Source organism: Pagrus major, chromosome 2, assembly GCF_040436345.1.
Source record: "Pagrus major chromosome 2, Pma_NU_1.0".
NCBI classification, from domain to species: Eukaryota; Metazoa; Chordata; class Actinopteri; order Spariformes; family Sparidae; genus Pagrus; species Pagrus major.
Window position 1 is genome coordinate 34541861 of NC_133216.1, and position 23480 is coordinate 34565340.

Genomic DNA, 23480 nt, shown 5'->3' on the forward strand with positions numbered 1-23480 from the left:
ATTGTTAACCGTATTCGGGCCTCAAGACTGCCAAAGCTTGCTACACCCATTCACCGAATCAACCCATCTTACCTGCTCATCAAATCTAGTAATCACGGCCTGGACCCATTCCACTGGTTTGTGAGCCGCCATGGCCGGGCGGAGGGACACCGCAGCGCTGTGCTGGTAAATCCAAGGTATGTGACCGGAGCTGACAGGCTTATTTGTGCATTGAAATCTGCCCTGAATCGATGGGAAAGGACGAAAGGGGCGAGTATTTTTCCCTTTCTGTAGGATTCACCATGCCACCGCCATGACACACCACCGGAAGTCTTCTTCAGAGAAACTGATGGGAGGTGTTTGGAGACCAGGGTCAAGCTATCTGGAATGAAAAAGACCACTTCCAGGTACAAACTTCAAAGTAACAATTGTTGAACAGATGTTTGTTTTTTCTCGAATTAATAAGTACACATACACATACATGGAAGTGAAATAACCCTCGGACATTCAAATATACACTTTGAAAATATACTAGAAATCCCTATAAAACTGTTGAGTTGTTTTGGGTTTTTTTTGTTTTTTACTGTATTTCTAGCCCCTTGTGTAGCTTTAGGAATAGTTAATCTGCTGCAAAGGCTGCTAAAACTGTGTTGTGAACGTTAAAACGTCCTCATTCACAGCCATAGCCCCCCACAGTACTAAATTAGATGTTCTGCTCAACGACCTACAACATATTTTGACCTTTTATTTATTTATTTATTTTATTTTGGAATAAGGTTTCCGTACTTCCGCTACTAATGTAGAAAACTATGGCAATTTGGCAGCTCGTTTGTAGCGCCTGCGTCAAGTGCGATCAGGCCTATCAGAATGTACAAAGGATGGATATGATTGTTTTCATCAACAATTCTTAGCTCTCTTCAAAAATTTTACATAATCAAATGCACACAACTTCAAGAGCTGACACAAGCAAATACATTACCAGCTCGCTCTTATATGTATAGAATGTATAACAATTTAAAAGTTATTTGGACAAGAAAAATTGTCACCTAGCACTTAAAACATGATGTTTGTAAAGCGGAAAACGTCAAACGTCAAATATAAACAGCTCATTTTAAAATATTTAGTGACTAATTAAGTTTAACACAATGTCTGAATGAGATAAAGGCATAAACAAAGATAAGAAAATACAGTATGCTGAACATCTGGAAAGAAACATTAACCATGAAGACAATGAAAACATAGGGAACGGGAACATTTTAAGAAATCAAGCATATCAGAACTATTGGCATGTTTTACAAGTTATCAAGTTTCATTCAAGTGAAATTAAAAAAGTCAGTAGTCATGGGCCATTTCAATCACTGAGGTCATGTCCTCTGTGTTGTTCTTGGAATTTGTGGGTTTTAACAACTAATCCTAGAACTCCCTAATTCACTATTTGTTATTTATTTAACAATCAACAACAGTTGACTCTAGTGTAAGTTGATCTGCGATATCAGTGACTTATAGATTGTTATTATTTGTGCATCATTATCACTGACAGCTGGAGTGTAACAATTGTCAACTTCACATATCATCAGCCAAAAAAAAAAAAAAAACAAAACACACCAAATGATGTTGCGCAATTGTAGACTGTTAACTCCTCTTCAGATCATTAAACCCCCCACATTACCAGACACACTGAGGACATGATCTCTGTGTACTCAATGGTAGCTACAGCTCTATGTGTTACTTTACAATGTTGTACTGGTGAATGTTGTAGGTTATAGGTACTATATATCTGTGAAGGTCCACTATCTGCTGTAGGAGGGGAGGAGGATTATTCCCGAACAAAAAGAAAAGAGGATAGAAGCACTATACCACTGTAACTACAGAATAAAAAACAATGAACTCATCCTGATTCTGATCATCCTTTTGTACCGTATAGACAGCAGAGGGTGGATGGAGAGGAAGCTATACTGTAACTTCAGGGATTGTTGGCAGTCAGGAGTGTCTCTCTGCTACACTTGCTTAGCCTGTGGTTATCTTGGTGAACTTCATCATCGTTAGCTCTCTGTAGGCTTAGGCAACAACCAACCCACTGCCCATATGTATAATAATGATAAGTGACATATTATGTAATGTATAATATGCGATTGTTGTTGTTGTTTTTCTCCTTATTATTTGAAGGTGCATACCACTACCTTCTATATTGGAGTGCATAGATGCTATGCTTGTTAAATCCATGAAAGCAATGTGGTGTTGTATTATCGGCTATAATTGTACCGATACTAATATACAGCTGATAATATACATTTGTCAATATCATACATTCCTACATTCTTTATATATGACATACAAAGCTTAATGCATTTGTACCCACTAGACATAATAAGACTCACCTCTATGCATATTGTATCTCTGGGTCTGGAGCCAAACTCCTGGAGGGGGGGCTGGAGTCTGTGGAGGCCAGTGATTGGGAGGAACAGCCTGCCTGATCTGAACCTGAGTGATACTTTGTTATAGGAATTCTGTGCTGTGTGCCAGTGATTGGATAAGTGAGCTTGACTTTGTGGTTGCATCATCATAAAGAGAATAGCTGTCAACTGATCACCACATGGTGTTAAGATGGGTGGATGGATGCCTGTTTATTCAAAGCCTGATGTATCTTCTTCCTCTGTGTCATAGTGCTCTATTTTCTGCCCAAAACTCTTAAAAACATGTCATTGAGCCACAATGTTGTACTGAGTGACATGTCTCTGACTCAACATGCATACAGGCAGTGGCAGCATAGGACAAAAAAAGAAAACAGACAAGAGGTTGTGCACCAATCAGGGTGCTAGACTGCTACCCTACTGTCTCTATCTAAACCCCAAACCCACCCCACCCAATATCTCCCACAATTTGTATAGAATGAGTGAAAAAAACAAAACAAACAAACAAATAAAAAAACGAGCGGAAAAAAGGTGGGCAACCAACCATCCTCTGGTTGGATGATAGTCCTATCAAGATGCTCGATAAAGGGCCTCCAAGTTCTGTCGAATGAACTGCTCGACTCTGCAAGTGAAAATCAGATTTTCTCAAGTTTGATATAGCTTAGGATCTCCTTGAGCCTGCTGTCATGAGAAGGGGGGGTGAGTGTTTCCACCTGAATAAGATGTGGCATCGTGCCAATACAGTTGTGAAGGCTAAGACATGCCGCTTAGTCGCTGAGAGGTTGAGTACACCAGGCAGTGGGATTCCATATAGGGCTGTGAGTGGGTCAGGGTTGAGGGTTGTATCAAATATTGAACCCAGTGTGTTGAAAATCTGTCTCCAAAAGTCTGTCAGGAGCGAGCAGGACCAGAACATGTGGGTGTGGTTAGCATGTGAATTCTTGCATCTGTTGCAGGTGCCCTCAATACTCGGGTAAATTTTTGCCAGTTTGACATTTGTATAATATACTCTGAAAAGGACCTTGCATTGCAATAAACCGTGCCTGGCGCAAATTGAGGCTTTGTGGAAAAGGGCAAGGCTTCGGTCCCATTGGTCATCAGGAATGGGCACACCAATTTCCTGCTCCCAAGTCTGCCGCAGATTAGCTGTAGGGTCTGGGTTGAGGGAGTCAACGGAGCTGTATATCACTGAGATGGAGCGTTTCTGAGTGGGAACTAAAGTGAGCAGGGAGTCAATTGGAGATCCAGGTGGGTGGTAGGGGAAGTGGGGATATTTAGACTTAATGAAGTGTCTAATTTGGAGGAAACGGAAACAGTGTGAATTGGGCAGGTCCAGTCTGGTTGATAGCTCTGAGAAGTCAGTAAAAACTCCTTCCTTATAAAGGTCTTTGATGTTGAGTAGGCCCTTGTCTCTCCAAGCACAAAAGGTGGGATCGGAGGAGGAGGGGGAGAACAGGTGGTTTCTAAAAACTGGAGCCAGAGTCAAGGGTTTGTCAAGTCCAAAATGTCTGCGAAATTGCAGCCAAATCTTAAGCGAGTGTAATACCACGGGATTGGGTGAGATATTGCGTACTTTCAAGGGGAGTTGTGCAGTAAGAAGGGGCTGGAGGGAGAACTTTGAGGAGAGTGATTCTAATGACTCAACGTCTTTTTAAATCAATTTGGGATCTCGGGCTTCCAGAGACTTGGATTATAATAGAAGGCTGTATGGAGCCATCTTGCTTTATTTTTTTATTTAAAAAAAAAAACCCTTTTTAAAACAAGTCCTAAGCTACTTCATTTGTTTAGGAGAATGCTTTAACGCTGTTTTACTGTAACTTTAACGTACAGTTGCTTTGCATCAGCAGAAGGGTGAGCAGACAATGACTGATTTTGTCATTTTAGGGTGAACTGGTCCTTTAATCCACTGCTAAAAATAGTCCCTGACAAATGCACTATTTCCTTCTGTTATGTTTCACGAAAACTACCGTTATTAGTTGTTTTAGACGATTACAAAAACTGAAACTACATACATTGTAAACCAATGGGCGTGATGCTGTACACAGCAGAACCACAAGAGGACAATACTTTATAGATCGCAAACATTTACTGTATTTGTCCCACCCTGTCTACTGGTTAATATTCATATAATTTAAGTCCCTGTGTGTAAAATCTGAACACTTGTTTAAATTCCCACAGCACCAACTGAATCCCACATGACTCTGACAACATGAGATAACAACACAGACACCAATTTTCACCAAGATAAACTTTTACAAATAAAAATGTATGCCATCAGCATTAATTAAAAAATCATTTATTCAACTGAAATTGTATAGTTGCAAATCAGTTAAGGCACCTTAATACATCTGTACAGATGTCATGAGTGACACCAAAGTGTGGTTGTCAATAACTTAACAGAAACAAACAGGATAACATTCACATTAAATATGAAGAAATTCAGGTGTATTTTTTTTTACCATACTGGACTTAAGATAACAGATTCTATCATTACATTCAGTAAGATACTTTGGAGTCGGATTCAGCTGTTCATACTTGGCAGGAGCAAACTGAATCCTTCTTTTCCCCTAGACTTTTCATACATACCATTTCATACGAATAGGTGTGAGTGCTGTCCAAAGAGTGGTACATGTCTGAGACCAGGCTCATGTTGCTTTGAATCAAATATTTAGAAAAGCATAGAGTCATAATATGAAAACTGTTTTTGACCATTCGTTTTTTAACACCACTGGAAAAACTTGGCAAGCCGTGCACGAGTCCTTTGGTATGCCTGATACTGCATCATTTGTAAGACATCAGCATGAATCCATCTGCTGCTCTAAAATGAATGAGATTAAAAGGATGTCATCTTCATTCATCTGAAGGCACCAAGGATCAGCTGTTTCTCCACTCAGTTTAATGTCTGCAGCTTGAATCCTGCTTAAAGCAAAAAAACTTTTGACACTTTGAAGGAGGCTTTAAGACTAATGGTAGAGAGGGGTGGTTGTCACATGATGGTGGTAATCCTTTGGGTACAGCCACTGTCACTTTTTCAAAACCCTGTCAGTTTGGGAGTTCATGCCTACTCGATAGCACCAGGCCTGGTGGCCACATAGACAAATACAACAATGATCAGCACCACGACAACCAGAGTAGGAAGGACTACAGTGGCCACCTGCTGTCGGGCTTCCTGCATGGCCTGCTTACGCTCCTTCTTGTCCTTGGATGTTTCTTTTTTTGGTTTGCCTTTGAGCTGCCTCATGATGTCTCCACGATCGCTCACAATGTGTATTTGCTGTGCTCACAGGAACCTGACACACAGAAACATATTATGAGTCAGTTTTCAAGTCATGTTGTAGACAACTAAGCACCAATTTCCTGGAAGTAGACACTGGACATCATGCAAGAACATGTTGGTATTCTTCTCCTGAACCTCCTGCACTTTGTTCTGTCAGGTTTGTTTGTAAGAGTATTCCAAGATTTGGCATACTCTCTTCACTGAGCAAACTTGTTGTACATCGTTCATGATTTGATACTGCTTGGCCACCAGCTAGTTAACTGTCACCCTCTGTGTACTGCTCACTTCAAGTGATGTGGTTGGGACAGGAACTGTGAAAATCCCATGATAACAACTGCGGAAAAGCACCTATTAACATTAGAAATTGACTTGCGTAGATGTAATAATAATACACTAAGATCTATGCTCATGTGATTGGCTGAAACAAAGGGAGACATCCAATAAGCTACAAATTATTCCCTTTTCAAAAAGTTTTGTGAATAAATTATAAAAGCAACACTAAAACCAGGTGGACAGGAGAAGGTAAATAATTAAGACAGTTGATTTTGGGGAAATACTAAATCTCAAATGGTTTAGTTTAATAAGTTTCCTTGCACTTGTGATGGTGTCTCTTTTATTTCCACTGCCCTTGAGTCAGTCTTAGACACACACAAAGAGCTAGTCATTGAACAACAGCAGAGAGATGGCAGTGGACACAGTGAAATTAACCAGGTGATGATTATTGAAGTTTGCTTGTGTTGACAGCGACAACGCTCGTGCAATAAAATCTCAATGAAACCTTCACGAGTAAATCCCAATACTTAATCAATACACCTGTTCAATAAGCATTAACGTGTAAACGTATAGAAAGCCATATGTCTGTAGAAACTGTTTAGCTTAGCTTGTCCTTTACCAGTATCTTAAAATTTATCAAACCCTTGCAAACTTTGCTTTTGGCTGAGACAAACCAGCAGTACCTGTAGGCTGCGAATCACCTGTGCTAATGGAGGGGGACTCACCGATACTGACTGATTTCTGTGTTCTTCATTCTTTCTAAACTTCACTCAGTATTTTGTCGGGAATATATCATTACATTGACAGTTTAGGTCTGTTGCCACTGAGATATAATGGAGTTAATAGTAATTTTTCTGTGGAATTATTACTGTTGCTGCCCTAAAGATAATAGTTATATTTAAAACATTGCAGTGACAATTTAAGCAATAAAAATGTTATTTTTTTAAAAAGGAAACCAATTAGTTGCTAATTTATGAGACTTGTCTTACTTTCTGTTTTGTATATTGCTATTGCTCTTACATAAAGCAAAAATAATTCAAGGAAAAGAAATTAACTGTAAATCTTACCCGATTACTCGATTTATCGCCAGAATAATTAGTAGAATACGCGATTATCAAAATAATTGATACCTGCAGCCCTAATACAATTAGGACATACTACTTTGTCTCAACATTACCTCTACCACAACTGATTCTCTTGATCATACATTTGCGCAGTCTGTAGTTTCTGATTTGAAGTAAAAATACGTTTTGGAATACAACCGATGAGAGGCCATCTGTCCATGCTCTCTCAGTGGCAATGTGACTTATCTTTCACTGCGCATTGGATTGTGGGTCAGAATAACCAGAAAAGCACACTGGCTTGCATTCTGCAAAATGCAAAAGGATGCAGTAGGACATCCAGATATTTCTAGTATTTTTCTGGCATATTTAATAGTATAGTTATTGGAATGCAGCTTCATCACATGGTGCAATGCAGATCAACATCAGCAAAACCATTGAGCTTGTGGTGGACTACTGCTGTATGTTCTTAGTGGTTAAGTTCTCTGAGAGAAACAAAAAACAGTCAAATTCCTTATACACGTTCACCTGTTTGGCCAATACAGCTGATTCCAATAGAGCGTATAAAAGCTACAATTTGTTTAACCCAGCAGCAATCAGCACACTTTAAGGGTGGACACCCAAGATTAGTGTCACCATTTCAGTATCTGACCAAATGTGAAATCTGGCCACAGTCTCCCCTTCTGTCCCTCAGTGAATAATAACCAGAAAAGTGTTTTTGCAGAACATTATGATGTCACAGTCACAGCCTCCTTTTGACCATTGACCTTTTCGATATGAAATGTCATTACTTCATCATTTCATCCTATTAGACATTTGTGTTAAATTTTTTCATGATGAGCACAAGATTTCTTGAGATATGCCCAAAATAGTCCTCTGTGAGGTCACAGTGAACTTCAACCTCTGACCACCACATTCTAATCACATCATCCTGGAGTCCAAGTGGACATTTGTGCCAAATTTGAAGAAAGGCCCTTAAAGGCGTTTCTGAGATATAAGGTTCACAGACAGATAGATGGATGGATGGATGGATGGACAGACTTATCTGAGTGCATAATGCCTCTGGTCACAGCTGTCACTGGTGTGTCACTGAAGACCACAAAAGACCACATATACATACTTGCCTTGACATGTGATGCCTACCTACTACCATATATGCTCTGAAAAATTAAGTGTTTACTAATCGAGGCAGTGATGGCTGGTTTATAGACTGAATGCTCTAATAAAGTGTAAATCTGTCCCCCTAAATTGGGGGAAATTGAGGCATGAGAGAAAGCTCCTTTTTCATGGCAGATGGATTAGGAGTGTGAATTGATCTACAGTGTGGTGTTAAACTACCATCTAGTGGACTCATCGACACTAGCAGCTGCTTCAAACTTAAAGGTTAGCAGTAAGAAGGTGATAAAGTGTCATCCCTATTCCTCTTTGTTTATACTGCCTTCCTGTCTGGCATGTGATTTTTGATGAAACCACCTGAGTGATATTATTGGCCAACTTTAGTTTATCAGCATTGACATATATTTTGGCCAGTGAGTACTGCCTGAAAAGAGCCCCTCACTATGCTCATTATCCTTCATAATACAAGATTGCCCTACACTACACACAAGCACAACTATGATCGCAATTGCCCCCACTTTGAATCCGACTAGTGCACATTTGTCACACATAGCACCCAACCCCCACCCAACTTTCGAGTGTCTGACTTTAAACACAAGGAAGAAATGGAAATCAATATTTGCTTAGACGCCATGAAAAGACTAACAATCTAAAGCACTACTACTATTACTAACCATACTCAGTAATGTGCAAATGTAGGCCTATATTTAACAGTATCCAACATGTTAATAACACTGATATAGTATTTTATGCTGCCACCTGGATGGCGTTGACAAGTCTAGTAACCATTACTGTAGTCTAGTAGACCATAAAAAGCAAGACAAGACTAATATAACTTTAATTTTCAAAATAAGTTGCTGGGCACGCTGTGAAGAGTGCCGCGGCCCAGCAGCAGTCACGTCCCACAGCTTAGATACGAAGCCGTTCCAACTGTACAAATACAAAAAGGCTGTGACCTGACGAGCTGGCAGCGTTAGGTACAAGAGTTAGCTAGCTATGTACGGTAATGTACGGGACGTATCGGTTTTCTTTCCCATTTTCTCTCTCGTGCGTTAGAATGTGCTGTTGGAAGTTGGTCCACATTATGGTCCTGTATCCGGTGGCTCCTTACGCTATTTAGCATTTACGAACTTCAAGAAATGTGAGCTAGTTACACCACTGACAAAATAGTGCTGACGATTCAATAAGACTGGCGTTGAGATATCTTACAGGAAGGGTCAGCAGTTCCACGCTGATAGATTAGTTTTGGTGGGTTCTTCCAGTGTTTCTTCCAGAGTCGGCAGGTTTGTTACAGCAAAAAGTACTGTAAGTTGAAAGCCTGCTGTTCCTTACAGACTTCGACGTGGCGGTAGTGGAAAGGCTTGTGGAATACTGCTGTCAAGCACGCGAGCATGAACATAAGAAAACTTCCGGCCATACCCTCCAAAATAAAAAGCTAAAGGCGTTATCACGTGCAGTTTGACTGCATAATTATCATCACAATCTTTGTAGGGCACTTGTGTAAATCCATATCACATGGCAACGAACTAAAGCCAACAATAACATAACAAAGTGTAAATTTTTTCTGTGCTTATTGAAAATGTGATTTTAGGAAGCAGTCCTGATTTGTCACATCACAAGTTTGGAGCCAATCCTGATCCAAAATTCAGACTTTACAGTGAAGTAAGAGAGCAGCTACATGGAAGCTCAGTTCTGTACAGTCTGTCGTCAGCAGTGGCGGTCTTAGCTTGCATGACGCCCTGGGCGAACCTCACCTTCAGTGTTAGTATAATGCTTTGGGGCTGTTCTGCTACCAGTGGATCTGGTGCTCTAAAGAAAGTAAATGGAATAATGAAGAAGGATTATCTCCAAATTCTTCAGGAAAACCTAAAATCATCAGCCAGAAGGTTGGGTCTTGCATCTTTTTGACCACAACTGTATGTGACTCTAACATGAGGTTGAAGCATTATAGGGACAAGTAGTATATAGCCTGTCAGCTAGCTAGCACACTATCAAATGGTCTCTCCGAAATTTACTGCAAAAGTTAAATTTTTTTTAATATACATCGGATATGACAGAGATTCCCATAGGAATAAATGGACTTCCGGTTTACTCTCCTCCATTTACATATCTATGTGGAAATTAGGTTTTATGGGCCTGTTCTGTGCTACAGGCAGCTTCAGATGTTTATGGGATTAACTATGGACGATTATTGCTCTATAGCTCAGACCCAAACCAACAATGTATTCGTAGGTCTTTCAATACTTGACTTCCCAAGACTGTCTGTGGTTCTTAGCTTCAAGGCCATTGGTTCTGAATGAAAATGATTTCTATAGCTCACAAATATATTGTGTCATAAAAAAAAAAGATAATGTCATTTTAGAAGAATAGCTGGCTGCAGGTTTTAACAAACATTAACACAATGCAACAAAGCCATTAATGAATTAGTTATCAAATCAGTTTCTGTACTTTCTGCTTTATAATATCTGATATGTGATCTGGGCCAATCACTTTCTCTGGATGAAATAATAAAATATACCCACATTTTTTTTTCTCATGCAAGGAAATTACTTCTATCCTGTTAGAAATTTCCCTGTAGAGAACAGGAGAACTGTGTTGAAAGGCATTGGGCCACCCTAGGTGTGACACATTTGGTACTGGCTGATTTGGATGTGAGCCTGAAGTGGTTCACATAAAACGCAGCAAATGTGGCCCAGTTGCCTTTAAACATATCTTGGCTAGTTTGGACAAAGATATGGCACAGTAAGTACTGACAAATCTGGGTGTGAGCCTAACGGGGCCCATAAATGATATAGCAAATATGGCCCAAATATTGATGAATAACATTGGGCCACTCAAGGTAAAGATGTGGCACAACTAGTACTGGCTAATCTGGATGTGAGCCTAAAGTGGCCTAAATATGATGAAGAAAATGTAGCGTGGTTATTTTAAAACATCTGAAATTAGTTTTAGCAAAGCACAGTAAGTGCTGACAAATCTGAGTGTGCGCCTTGAGTGGCGCATACAGTATATGATATGGCAAATGTGGCCCAAATATTTTACTACAACTGGTTCCACTTTTATCAAATAGAGGGCAGATTGAGAACTGGCTAAATCTAAGGTGGTTCACATTATACATGGAAAAATGGCCCCTTTTGGTACAGTACAGCAAGCAACGGCTAATCAATTGATTCTAGCTTATCTGGTTGTGCGTTAAAGTAGCAAACATATGGCAAATACTGTATGGCCCAAATACACCAATTTTGGCAAATATACACAAGTCACAGTTATTAGGTTATGCCTAATGTGGCCCACATTTGATATGGTAAATATGTCCAGATTTTAGAGAAAATAAGAAACTGCTACTTGTCCTTTAAGACCACTACAAGGCAGCCTGCTTTTGACAGTACTTTTGCTGATTGGAGTCTTGAGTTGTTGAGTTGTTAATTTAGTAAATTCTGTATCTGTGATGAAATTGATTTTTTATGTCAAGGAACTAAGCTTGATGTATTGATCTTCTGATGGTGTGGTTTTGCCTGATTGTGCTTACGATACAACTGATCCAGTTCTGTAAAGCATTGGAGAGTCCCATGCACTGCCTCCTTAAAAAACCTTTAGACCTACCTCTCAGGAGAGGAAACAAGGCCAAACGCTTGGGTGGTCTAAGAAATACCAGAATTTTACAGTGGATGAGTGGAAAGTCCTATTTACTGATGAATCCAAGTCAGATATTTATGGCAGTAACAGAAGGGTGTATGTGTATGGGAGATTAATGTGTTTCAAACCCACAGTGAAACATGGTAGTGGAAAGATTTGGAGTTGACCATCTGCACCAAAATGACTCCACCCTGACCAAAGGGAAGTACCATTCTTTTCTTCCGCAACATGCTACACCCTCTGGTTCATACTGCAGAAGGCTAATGATCCCAAAAACACCTCAAAGCTTTAACATGACTATTTGAAGACATACCAGATAAGGTACAAGGTGCAGGTTAAATTTATTTATCATTTTCTACAACACTTGGGATTCAAAAATGAGAATTTTTGAGTCCTTTTATGCTACATTTACAGAAAAAAAACCGACTCAACATAACACTTATAAAAATGAGTGTGGAAGATGAATTAGTCTCACAGCCTGAGGAATGAAGCTGCTCTGTAGTCTGGTAGATCTTTTCCAGATGGCAGCAGGGTTAACAGTAGGGATGCACTGAGTACCTGGCTGAAACGAGTTTCAGGTACAGATAATGTACTTTTTACAAGCACCAGTTTCATACAAGTGAAATTATCCGTACTCGGAATGAAGGAAATTCATCAGCTGTGTTCACATCATTCTGTTCAAAATACTCACAGAGGTCCGCCTCCCCCGACATGCTGCATCTCTTCTCCTCCTCACACACACACACACACACTGTCACAGATTGGTCAATTTGGTGTCCACAGGGGTTAACAGCTCCTCATTCCCAGGTAGTCAAATAATGACGCTTTGGGTTGGTAGGTTGGGCCACCATCACACATACTGCACTTTTAAACATTATAGATATACAGCATATTAATCTCTTACATAGCCTAGGTGTTTGACTGCACACACTCTCCTACATACACATACAACAATTAATCAACATTGTGTTTTACTTTGTGTAGAAATAAAAAGGAGATTTCCCAACTTTTTGTCAAAAATATCCAGTTTTTGTTGCCTCAAACATGGCTGGAAATTGTCTTGAGGTCTTCTTAAAAACATAAAGTGGTATGACGCTTACAAAGTTGAAGTTGAAACATCACATTTTATTCTTACAAGTTTACTGTATAAAAACGTTCAGTAAATAGTAGGTGTAGAATGATCGAGCGCTGAATTTATGTTGTAACTCAGCTTTATTCACAGCCCATCCACATACGCACAACATACGGCAACTTGGGAGTCTCTCGGGTGCCAAACAGGTTCTGCCCTCAAGCAGCCTAGTGCTGGAAAGTGTAACGCTGTACCATACTTAACTAGAATAGCGCCACCTACATGCATATGTGACATCTCCCCCTTTTTCCTAGTTATTTCAAATAACTGTAAAGTGTATATAAACAGAGACAATAACAGTGCCATAATTATAAACAGTATCATAACCACGATGGCACATTCACACGGTCTTCTTTTCAAACTGAAAATGTCCTATGCATTTAGGCAAACTTTGCATCTCCTGTTAACCCAGGTAGGCTATATCCTGCAAACCATTGCAAGTAACAAATAACTTATATTGAATCTTTTCTCTTCAAATAAAACTCAGGAAGCAATTCAGTCCATTGTAGCATAACATTCTCCACAGAGTTCACAGGTGACTGTTACATTACTCCACTCTGTCCTTTTTTTTTTTGTTTGTTTTGTTTCCCCCCCCCAAAGGCCATAGGTGTTTTTTTTTCTTTTCATCCCCACAGTCCATTGTGAAACACACAGAAAACACTTTTCTACAAGCCCAACCTCACAGCTGGCTTACTGACACGGCCGGACCCGGTCAGAATCTGTCTTGGTGTTTGTGTATGTGAAGGGTTTGTCACAGGGGAAACTGTCTCTGGAGTGGTGACACTTGCAGAATGGAAAATCATCCCATCACTCCCAGCGGACGCAAGTAGAGTGGTCTGTGCAGGTTGAGGAGTTGGTTCTGCTGGAGATGAAGTCTGTTCCGCCACAGTCTGTCAAACAAAGGGATGCTTGTGAGAAGACCAAACAAGCTTTCTATTACAATCGGCGTCATGGTGCCAGGCATCTTCCAGCTCTACGGCCGGGAGACACCATCTAGACCAGGCTAGACCACGAGAAGGCCTGGATGACACCAGCAGTCGTCTCAGAGGACTGTCTCTAGTTGGATGTCGTGTTGCTCCATAGAATCGCCATAGACCAGGATGTCATCCATGAAGACCTCCACACCTTCCAGCCTCTGCAGAGTCTCAATCATCTTCCTCTAGAAGATCTCAGGCGCGCTGGAAATCCCGAACGGCAGCCTCTTGAAACAGTATCTGCAAAATGGCGTTATGAATGTTGTAAGCTTGCAACTGTCTGGGTGCAGTGGAGAGAGATGAAAATACAGTTGCACCACTTAGTTTGGCAGTAATTTCATCTGAGATGGGTAAGATGTATCATTCTCTTTTCACTGATTTATTCAGTTTTTTCAGATCGACACAGATCCTGGCTTTGCCTGTGTTCTTCTTTAGAACCGGCACCATCGATGCACACCAGTCTGTGGGTTGTATCACCCGCTCAATGACGCCATTGTCCTCCATTCTCTGTAATTCCTCCCTGACTTTCTGCAGCATTGGAAGGGGTACCCGCTGAGCAGTGTGTATAGCATATAGTTCAGCATCTTCTTTTAACTGTATTTTTACAGGATCAGTTTTCATTGTCTCATGTGAACCATAAGCCTGTTGATGTCCTCTGGTATGTTGTGTCACTGCATCTACTCTCTCAGGTTCATCCTCACTGACAACTCTCGGCTGAGTAGATTATTAACTGTGCGCCCTGTGACTACATATGCAGTGAATGGGTAGGACTTGTTTTTAAAGTTAACAGTAGCTTTAAACATGCCTTGACACAGTAGCTCACCTCCTGGACTGTCCAGTGGAATGTCTGCTGGTTCCAGTGTTTCCTTTGGAGTGATTGTATTGAACGTCGATTTTAAATTGCACAGGTGTGGAATTCACATGTAGCTGTATAGTCCACTGTTCTCTTGTCTCTTTTGCATCACACACTGAGCCTATGAAATAAGGTGTCTGTTCTGCTTGACTTGTCTCTGTGACTTCATTCACCGACTTGCTGCTGTGGCACACTCTGGCCCAATGTCCTGTTTTGTTACATTTGTGGCATGTAGCTTTCCCTGCTGGACATTTTTCGTCCTGTCTGTGTTTTGTTTTCCCACATTTACCACACCTCCTGTCACTCCCCCATTGTCTGTCTTTTGGCTTGCCTTGTTGTTGTGGTTTCCAGTTATTTTTTCGTTTGTATCTCACCTCCTGTACTGATCCCAAAGTGTCTCCCCACAGGCTTACTTGTGCTGCGACCTCCTCTGATTGCCTGATGGTCTGTATCGTCAGCGCAAGTGTCAAGTCCGCCATCAGCTGCAGTCGGCGCGAGAGCTCCATGTCCCGTATCCCGACGACTATGCGGTCATGGATATTTTCCTCTCGGCACGTACCAAACTCACAGTGCTCTGATAGATCATACAGGGCTCGGATGAAACACTCCGCTTTCTCCTCTGGCCGCTGGACTCGCTGGTGGAAACATGCCCTTTCGTGGATGATGTTCCTCCACGGGAAGAAGTACTCCTCAAACTTTTTCGCCACGGTGGCAAAGTCATCTCTATTTTCCTCTTCAGTAAAAATGAACAATTTGTAGATGTTTTCTGCCTCGTTTCCCATGGCATAAATCAGGCAGCTCACCTGCACTTTTCTGTCGTCTTTGTCGAGCTTTGTCGCGAGTCTGTACCGCTCAAAGCGCTGCTTCCAGTCTGGCCATTCTGTCGGCTTATCAAAAGTGAAGTTCGTTGGGGGATTAAACTTTGCCATTCTGACGTCCACTTTATCTTCTTATATTCGTGACTCACCAGCCACTTCTGACACCATGTAGAATGATTGAGCGCTGAGTTTATGTTGTAACTCAGCTTTATTCACAGCCCATCCACATACGCACAACATACAGCAACTTGGGAGTCTCTCGGGCGCCGAACAGGTTCTGCCGTAAAGCAGCCTACTGCCGTAAGGTGTAACGCTGTAACATACTTAACTAGAATAGCGCCACCTACATGCATATGTGACAGTAGGGCTGGGACTTTATCGCGTTAATTACGATTAATTAATTACAGAAAAAATAACACATTTAATCGCAATTTATTTTTGCACTCCATACAGCGCGGAACGTTGCTCGTTGCACGAGTTCCTGGCAAACCCATAATACTGATGCACAGGACACAACACAAGAAAGGGAAACTGATGAGAAGTTGCTGGGTTCGGTGGGCAGAAATTTTAGTTTTAAAAAACTACTGGGTGGAAACCTGGATAAAAGCACAGTTGTGTGCAAATTGTGCAAGAAAGAATTTGCCTATCACTGGAGCACTTCCAGCCTCCGCTGCCACCTCAATGCCAAACATGTTGCAGCTAGCACAGACAACACTCCTAGTTCAAGCAGGCAGTGTCGCCAATCCACACTCGACAAGATGACAGGGTTCAGAGCCAAAATGAGTAAGTCCACGACTGACAAATTAACAAACGCACTGGCGAAGTGGATTGCAGTGGACTGTCGGCCACTTTCGGTGGTAGAAGATCAGGGGCTAGAAGCGGTGCTACAGATAGCGTCGTCTGACCCACTTTTCTGGAAAGTACTGTACTAAGTGCTGTTTTTTATTTTAATAAACAAAAACAACTGTGTTTAAGACATAGAAAGTTCATTCAGTCATTGATTCAGTCATATACCAAAATCCATTTAAATTGAAAAATGTTGCTTCTCGTGTCAAATATTGATATGCGATTAATTGAGATTAATTAATTAATTACAAAGACTCTAATTAATTAGATTAATTTTTTTAATCGAGTCCCACCACTAGTAAATTTCTAAATATAGCAAATTAAGTCTACGTCCAACCCATTTTGAATAAGGATACTGATACAGATAATTTGGTCCCTAGTGAACAGACTGTGGCTGGAGTGGTGTTGTCTTTCAGTCTCATTTGGGCTCTGTGTAGACATCTCACTTCACTGATATCACTGATGTCATGTAGATGGGTGCTATGATGTTCAGCGTTGTTTTTTATCACCCCCTGCAGAGCCTTCCTGTCCTGTTCCAGTCAACATGCTTTCTGTTGCTCCTCTGTAAAAGTTGACCAGAGTTTGACTGCTCTCCACCTCCAGTGATGTAGACAGGGGTGTGTCTCGTCGCCTCCTTTCTAAAATCAACAATCAGCTCCTTGGTTTTGCTGATGTTGAACAGCAGATTGTTCTCTGTGCATCACTCTGCAAGACTGTTGATTTCCTCCCAATATGAACTCTCATCATTGTTTATAATGCAGCCAATGATGCTGGTGTCAGCCACATACTTAACAAGAGTTCTCTTGATGTCTGGAGTCTAGTTATGCATGTACAGTGTGAACAGGATGGTTTTGAGCACTAATGTAGAAAAGCTGTGACTGCCAATCTGTTCTTTCTGGGGTCTGCTTGTGAGGAAGTCCAGTATCCAATTGCAGAGTGAATTATTCAAGCCCAGAGTGTTACGTTTTCCAATCAGCTTTGTGTTGAATCCTGATCTGAAATCAACAAACAGCATTCTGATGTAGCCGTTCTTCTCTGGGTGTGTGAAGAGTGAGTAGAGGGCAGTGGATGTGGCATCCTCTGTGGGTCTGTTGGTTCTGAAAGCGTACTGGTGAGGGTCCAGATAGGCACTATTTCTCAAAGCACAGGAACAATGATAGCTGTCTTAAGGCAGGAGGGAACATTCTCCTGTGACAGTGAGATGCTAAAAATGTCATCTCGCCGACTGACATGTTTTTAGTACATATTTATATTCGCTCTCATCAGGATTTTTTCTCAGATCCACTGTGGTCCTCTGGAGGAGAAGTAGACTTTCAAAGCAGGCATAAAATGTGTTTAGCTCATCCTGCTGCGTGGCCTCACACATGATGGGGGTGCTCCTGCTTTTATTGCCTGTGATGTGCTAGATCGCCTGCCACATATCTTTAGTGCTGTTTGTGTAGAGGTCCCTCTCCACTCTCTGCTGTCTCCTCTTTGCCTCCTTGATACCAGCTTTAAGCCTTGCTCTGGCAGTCTTGTATGCTTCCTTGTCACCTGACTGAAAGGCAGCTTCTTCAAAATAAAGAAACGTTCAGTTTTTCTGTGGTTTTGCAGAAATGTACTTAGCTAACATTTATTCTGGCGAATGGGTTGAATTATGATGCTACTGTTATATCTGACCACACTTAAATTTCAGTGAATATCTAACAGTCACATCACTTTTCATTATCTCATCAAATACCCCAGATCCAAACAAATTTAGGTAAAACTACTGAACCACTTGAAATTATTAATACATTTAAAGAATTTGTCATGATAATGTAGCACTACACAGAATGAGGATATCACTCCGCCAAATGACCAAGAATGACAGTGATTGGTCCCTGACAGTTCCTCATTAAATACGCGTCTTTCTGGTGTCTTGGCTATAATAAGAATACAACATGGCGTCTGACAAAAGTGAAACTGTCAACCTATACAGGACAGAGAATTGCGGTCAAAGGAAAATGCAACCTGCAGGAAAAAAAGGGTATGTGTTCACATTCATTGTGGTGAAGAGAAAAGTAAAACCAATACTGGGCCTGAAGGCCTGCGAAGAAATGCACCTGATCAAATTGATGAAAAATCCGATGATTTGCTCTCTGAATATGAAGATGTCTTTCAGGGCTTGGGCTGCCTAGCAGTAGAACACAGCATTAGGCTGGAAGAGACTGAAGTACCCAAAGTACACCCACCAAGAAAAATACCCACCCTGCTCAGAGCTAAACTGAGAGAGGAGCTTTTCAGGATGGAAGAAATTGGAGTTGCAAAAAGTAGAGGCGCCCACTGAATGGCTCAACCCTATTGTTGTGTTAGGCAAACCAACTGGAAGTCTAAGAATCTGATTTGATCCAAAATATCTAAATTCTGCTATAAAATGAGAACATCATCAGCTTACAACTGTGGAAATCACATCCTAACTAGTGAAAGCCAAATACTTCTCAGTCCTTGATGCTAGTTTTGGCTTCTCGCTGATAAAACTTGATGACAAAGCTCTCGCCTCTGCACATTTAACACCCCATTTGGTCAGTATCAATTTTAAAGACTTCCATTTGGCATAAACTCAACATCAGAAGTTTTCCAGAGGACAATGAAGGAGGTTTTTGAAGGATGGTTAAGAAACATACACACATGGACAAAATTGTTGGTACCCTTCCGTTAAAGAAATGGTAAATGGTCTTGCATTTCTTCTTCAATACTTGCCACATTCACCCATTCACACACTGGTGGCAGAGGCTGCCATGCAAGGCGCCAACTGCTCATCAGGAGCAATTTGGGGTTCAGTATCTTGCTCAAGGACACTTCGACATGTAGCTGGGGGGAGCAGGGATTCAAACCAGTGACCTTCCGATTACTAGAAAACCCGCTCTACCTCCTGAGCTACAGCCGCCCACGGCACGGCAAGGCAAAGAAAAACCTACAATGGTCACTGAAATAACTTGAAACTGACAAAAGTAATAATAAATAAAACTGTACTGAAAATTAACTAATGAAAATCAGACATTGCTTTTGAATTGTGGTTCAACAGAATCATTTTAAAAACCAAACTAATGAAACTGGCCTGGACAAAAATGATGGTACCCTTAACTTAATATTTTGTCGCACAACCGTTTGAGGCAATCACTGCAACAAGGGATTTCTGTAACTCTCAATGAGACTTCTGCACCTGTCGTCAGGTATTTTGGCCCACCCCTCGTGGGCAAACTGCTTCAGCTGTCTCAGGTTTGAAGGGTGCCTTCTCCAGACTGCATGTTTCAGCTCCTTCCACAGATGTTCAATAGGATTTAGATCAGGGCTCATAGAAGGCCACTTCAGAATAGTCCATTCTTGGGTGTTTTTAGCTGTGTGTTTTGGGTCATTATCCTGTTGGAGGACCCATGACCTGCGACTGAGACCAAGCTTTCTGACACTGGGCAGCACATTTCACTCCCAAATGCCTTGATAGTCTTGAGATTCCATTGTATCCTGCACAGATTCGAGACACCCTGTGCCAGATGTGATCTGACACTGATGTACCTTGACCTTGGAGTTTACCTCTCATCTTGTTGGAAGTTGTTCTGGGCTCTTTGGTTACCTACGTATTATCTGTCTCTTTAATTTGTCATCAATTTTCCTCTTGCGGCCACTTCCAGGGAGGTTGGCTACAGTCCTGTAGATCTTAAACTTCTGAATAATATGTGCAACTGTAGTCACAGGAACATCTAGCTGCTTGGAGATGGTCTTATAGCCTTTATATTTAACATGCTTGTCTATAATTTTCTTTCTAATCTCCTGAGACAACTCTCTCCTTAGCTTTCTGTGGTCCATGTTCAGTGTGGTACATACCATGTACACCACTTCTCACCCTTTAAATAGGCAGACTGACTGATTACAAGTTTGAAGACACCTGTGATGCTAATTACAGGACACACTTTAGTTTAACATGTCCCTATGGTCAAATTATTTTCAATCTTTTCTAGGGGTACCATTGTGGTGTAATATAACCATATAACCATAAGTAAGTAGTTAGTGGTTAATGACAACTGGTAATAAGTACTGAGATGTTAAAGAATCTAATCAAAATGTGAAGGAATCATAAATGAATGGTTAAAATATGTATTACTCTGCACTATTTGATTGTACATGCACCTATTGATTGAATTGATGATTGAACTACTGTATTGTGTTAATCAGGAGTGAAATGTAACCACAAATATAAGAGTGAAATCATGTAATCACAAATATAAGAGTGAAATCATGTAACCAAATATACCACACTTTTGTTATTTTTAAAAATGCAGTACAAAGAGTGATCAAAGCTAATGGGATATATTCATTGGGAAACTTGTTTTTGAAAAGGCTAAGGCCAGAGTCATTAAGAGCTAATGGTGTATTCTGAGGAAAGTACCTGTTTTTTTTAAGTAACCAAACTCAGAGAGTAGAAGCTATTGGTGTCAGGATTGGCAGGGCACGGGCAGGTGCATTGGAAAGCTCAACTAGACTTTCCGAGGAAAAGTATCCGTGTCAGCAGAGTAAGAGTAAGGACTGGTTGAGACCAAGAGGCCATGGGAGGACACTCCCAGTTTTTAGGCTTAAAAGAAGACATCAAATGTATTAGATCAGATCAGTTGTTCATGGACATTGTCTGTGTATGATCTCAGCTCTTATTGCCGGCAATAAAAGCTTTACTGCACTCAGCTTTGAGGACTCCTGGTGCTTTTTGACTCCTGCTTTTTGAAAAACCTTCTGAACATCCAAGACTCAAGAAAAGTTGTTACATGACATCATCATTTTTGTCCAGGCCAGTTTCATTAGTTTGTTTTTTAAAATGATTCTGAATTGAACCACAATTCAAAAGCAATGTCTGATTTTCATTAGCTAATTTTCAGTAATTTTTTATTTATTATTACTTTTGTTATTTCAGTGACCATTGTGTGTTTTTCTTTCTTTAACGGAAGGGTACCAACAATTTTGTCCATGTGTGTACTGCACATCGATGATGTCCTGTGGGGTGACACAAAAGAACATGAGGCAAGTTTTGTAATAAGCCAGGGTTAAGAACATGAAACTAAACCATGAGAAATGAAAAGTAGGACTGGAAGAAATCAAATATCTGGGACAGATTCTTTAAAAAAATGGACTGAAACCAGATGAAAGCAAGGTGGAGGCGATAAAAAAACAAAAGACAGAAGCACCTGTACTGAGATATTATTGGCCTCAACCTACCTGTAAAACTGTCAATTGATGCATCTAAGAATGGCGTAGGAGCAGTGCTTCTACGAGAAAAAAAACAACCTGTTGCATATGCTATGCATAAATTGAAAAAGAAATGCTGGCAATATTTTTTGGACTTGAGTTGGTAGAGCGGGCATCCCATGTGCAGAGGCATTGTCCTCGCCGTAGCGGCCTGGGGTTCGAGTCTGGCCTGAGCCCCTTTGCTGCATGTCACCCCCCTCATCCTGTTTCCTGTCGTCTCTGAGCTGTCCTATCAATAAAGCCATAAAAAGGCCAAAAAATACTACTACTAATAATATAATAATAAAAAGAAAGATTTCATCATTTTGTCTATGGCAAAGACATTGAAGTTGAATCTGATCACAAACTACTAGAGGTCATACTAAAAAAGCCACTCAGCTCTACACAAGAATATAAAGTGTAGGAGAAACACTACTTATAATCCAATTTATTAATCACTTGAGATTAATAAAGCACTCGTGAATAGGGGGACCACCTCTGTTCTTTTATCTCTTTGACTAATCCGGAGGAAATTAATCAAATTTGACTAGACAAAGTTAACTTAAATCAATATCCATAAATTCTAATCAATTTCAAATCAATTTATTCAGTCTCATCACTGAAGTAGTGACTTTTACACACAGTTACCATTGGTTCTCCACATTAAAACAAACCTCCATAGACAACTACATACAGTTAAATATATTTATTTGGCTAAATAGTTCAGAGTAAATAAATGAGATGGCAAATTAAACAAATGAGAAGATTAACAGGTAACAGAAAGATGCTGAGTCTGTAATGGCTAATGTAATGAGTTTATGAATGAAATATGGGCGGATGTTGAAATTGTGGGTTGGGTGAAAGCGGTTAAATATCAAGAGAATAATTTAATGCTAACGGAGCCCTAACCAAATTTCTCCTACGCTCCAAGACATTAATTCAGAGCCAAAGGACACAAACGCATATTTCATAAGCGGGAATCCAGCAGGATGTAGGAATGGGTAACCCTACTTGTTGGAGCGTTGTCTCGTAGAGTCAGCAGGCTGCGGCTGTCGCCTTCAGCGGCCTTGGCTGTCGCTCAACTGCAAGATGGCAGTTTCGGTCCAATACCCAGTGGGTGGCACCACTCATGTTCATTGGGGGTACCCAGCAAAAGCAGAGCCTGGCAAAAGAGTCTTTCTTTCGTTGGAACATGCTCACATGGTTTCTTAAACAGCCGACCGCTGTAAAGTCTTTGGCATTGATGATGGTGATGATGATGATGATGAGGTTGATGATGATGATGATCTTGATCCGTTGCTTTGAGTGGTGATTCTTAGGCTCTGACTGATAAACTAATTTAATTTCTTTGCTAAAATAACTGAAGGATACTTTGTCGGCCAATTGAATTATCCTTGGTTAACTTAGTACGAGAGAATTTCAAATTAAAGTTCCTTTTCCTTGAGTCAGGTTAAGGTACTTAACTTGGTAAGACAAGGTTAAAACAGAACTTTGTTCTAGAAGAAACTTAACGAAAGTTGAAGAACTCACAAGAAATCGATCGATACGGTGAAAAATATAAAGTAACAAGAAATAACGTGCAAGCAACTCTTTTAAGAGTGATGTCTTGAGGAGAGTAAAATGTGGAGTAGAAAAGAGACGGTGAAGTAAAAAGGAAAAAAAAAAAGTTAAAGCGTAAGGCGAAGAAGACTGAGTTCAGAGAGAGATGACCCTCTGTTCTGTCAACTATGATAGTGGCATGCCCCAGGGGGCAGGGCTGCCAGTCCTCGCGACGGAGAGATAACAAGCCTGACAACTCACAGAAACTAACTTAAACTAAACTTACATTTTAATGTTTTAAATCATGTTTCACCTTTCCCCGAATGTCACCACGTC

The 23480-nt window shown here is 40.7% G+C and overlaps 1 protein-coding gene and 1 long non-coding RNA gene across 6 annotated transcripts in view; both read right to left on the reverse strand.

Annotated features, from left to right (window-relative positions):
• Positions 1-313, reverse strand: part of nf1a (neurofibromin 1a) — a 212578-nt gene extending 212265 nt beyond the window's left edge. For 4 of the 5 annotated variants that reach the window (XM_073480939.1, XM_073480948.1, XM_073480924.1 and 1 more), the window contains exon 1: positions 73-264. In XM_073480939.1, coding sequence (XP_073337040.1) covers positions 73-132 — 60 coding nt within the window. In that variant the 5' untranslated portion in view covers positions 133-264. Of the gene's footprint in view, positions 1-72 lie in introns of all 5 variants that reach the window. The other variant, XM_073480933.1, reaches the window with a different exon arrangement.
• A 4357-nt stretch (positions 314-4670) lies between these two features.
• On the reverse strand, positions 4671-9447 carry LOC141007606 (uncharacterized). The gene is made up of 2 exons (XR_012180021.1): positions 9327-9447; positions 4671-5680 (listed from the first exon to the last, which is right to left on the reverse strand). It is a non-coding gene; the product is annotated as an uncharacterized lncRNA (long non-coding RNA).
• Positions 9448-23480: the final 14033 nt, after the last annotated feature.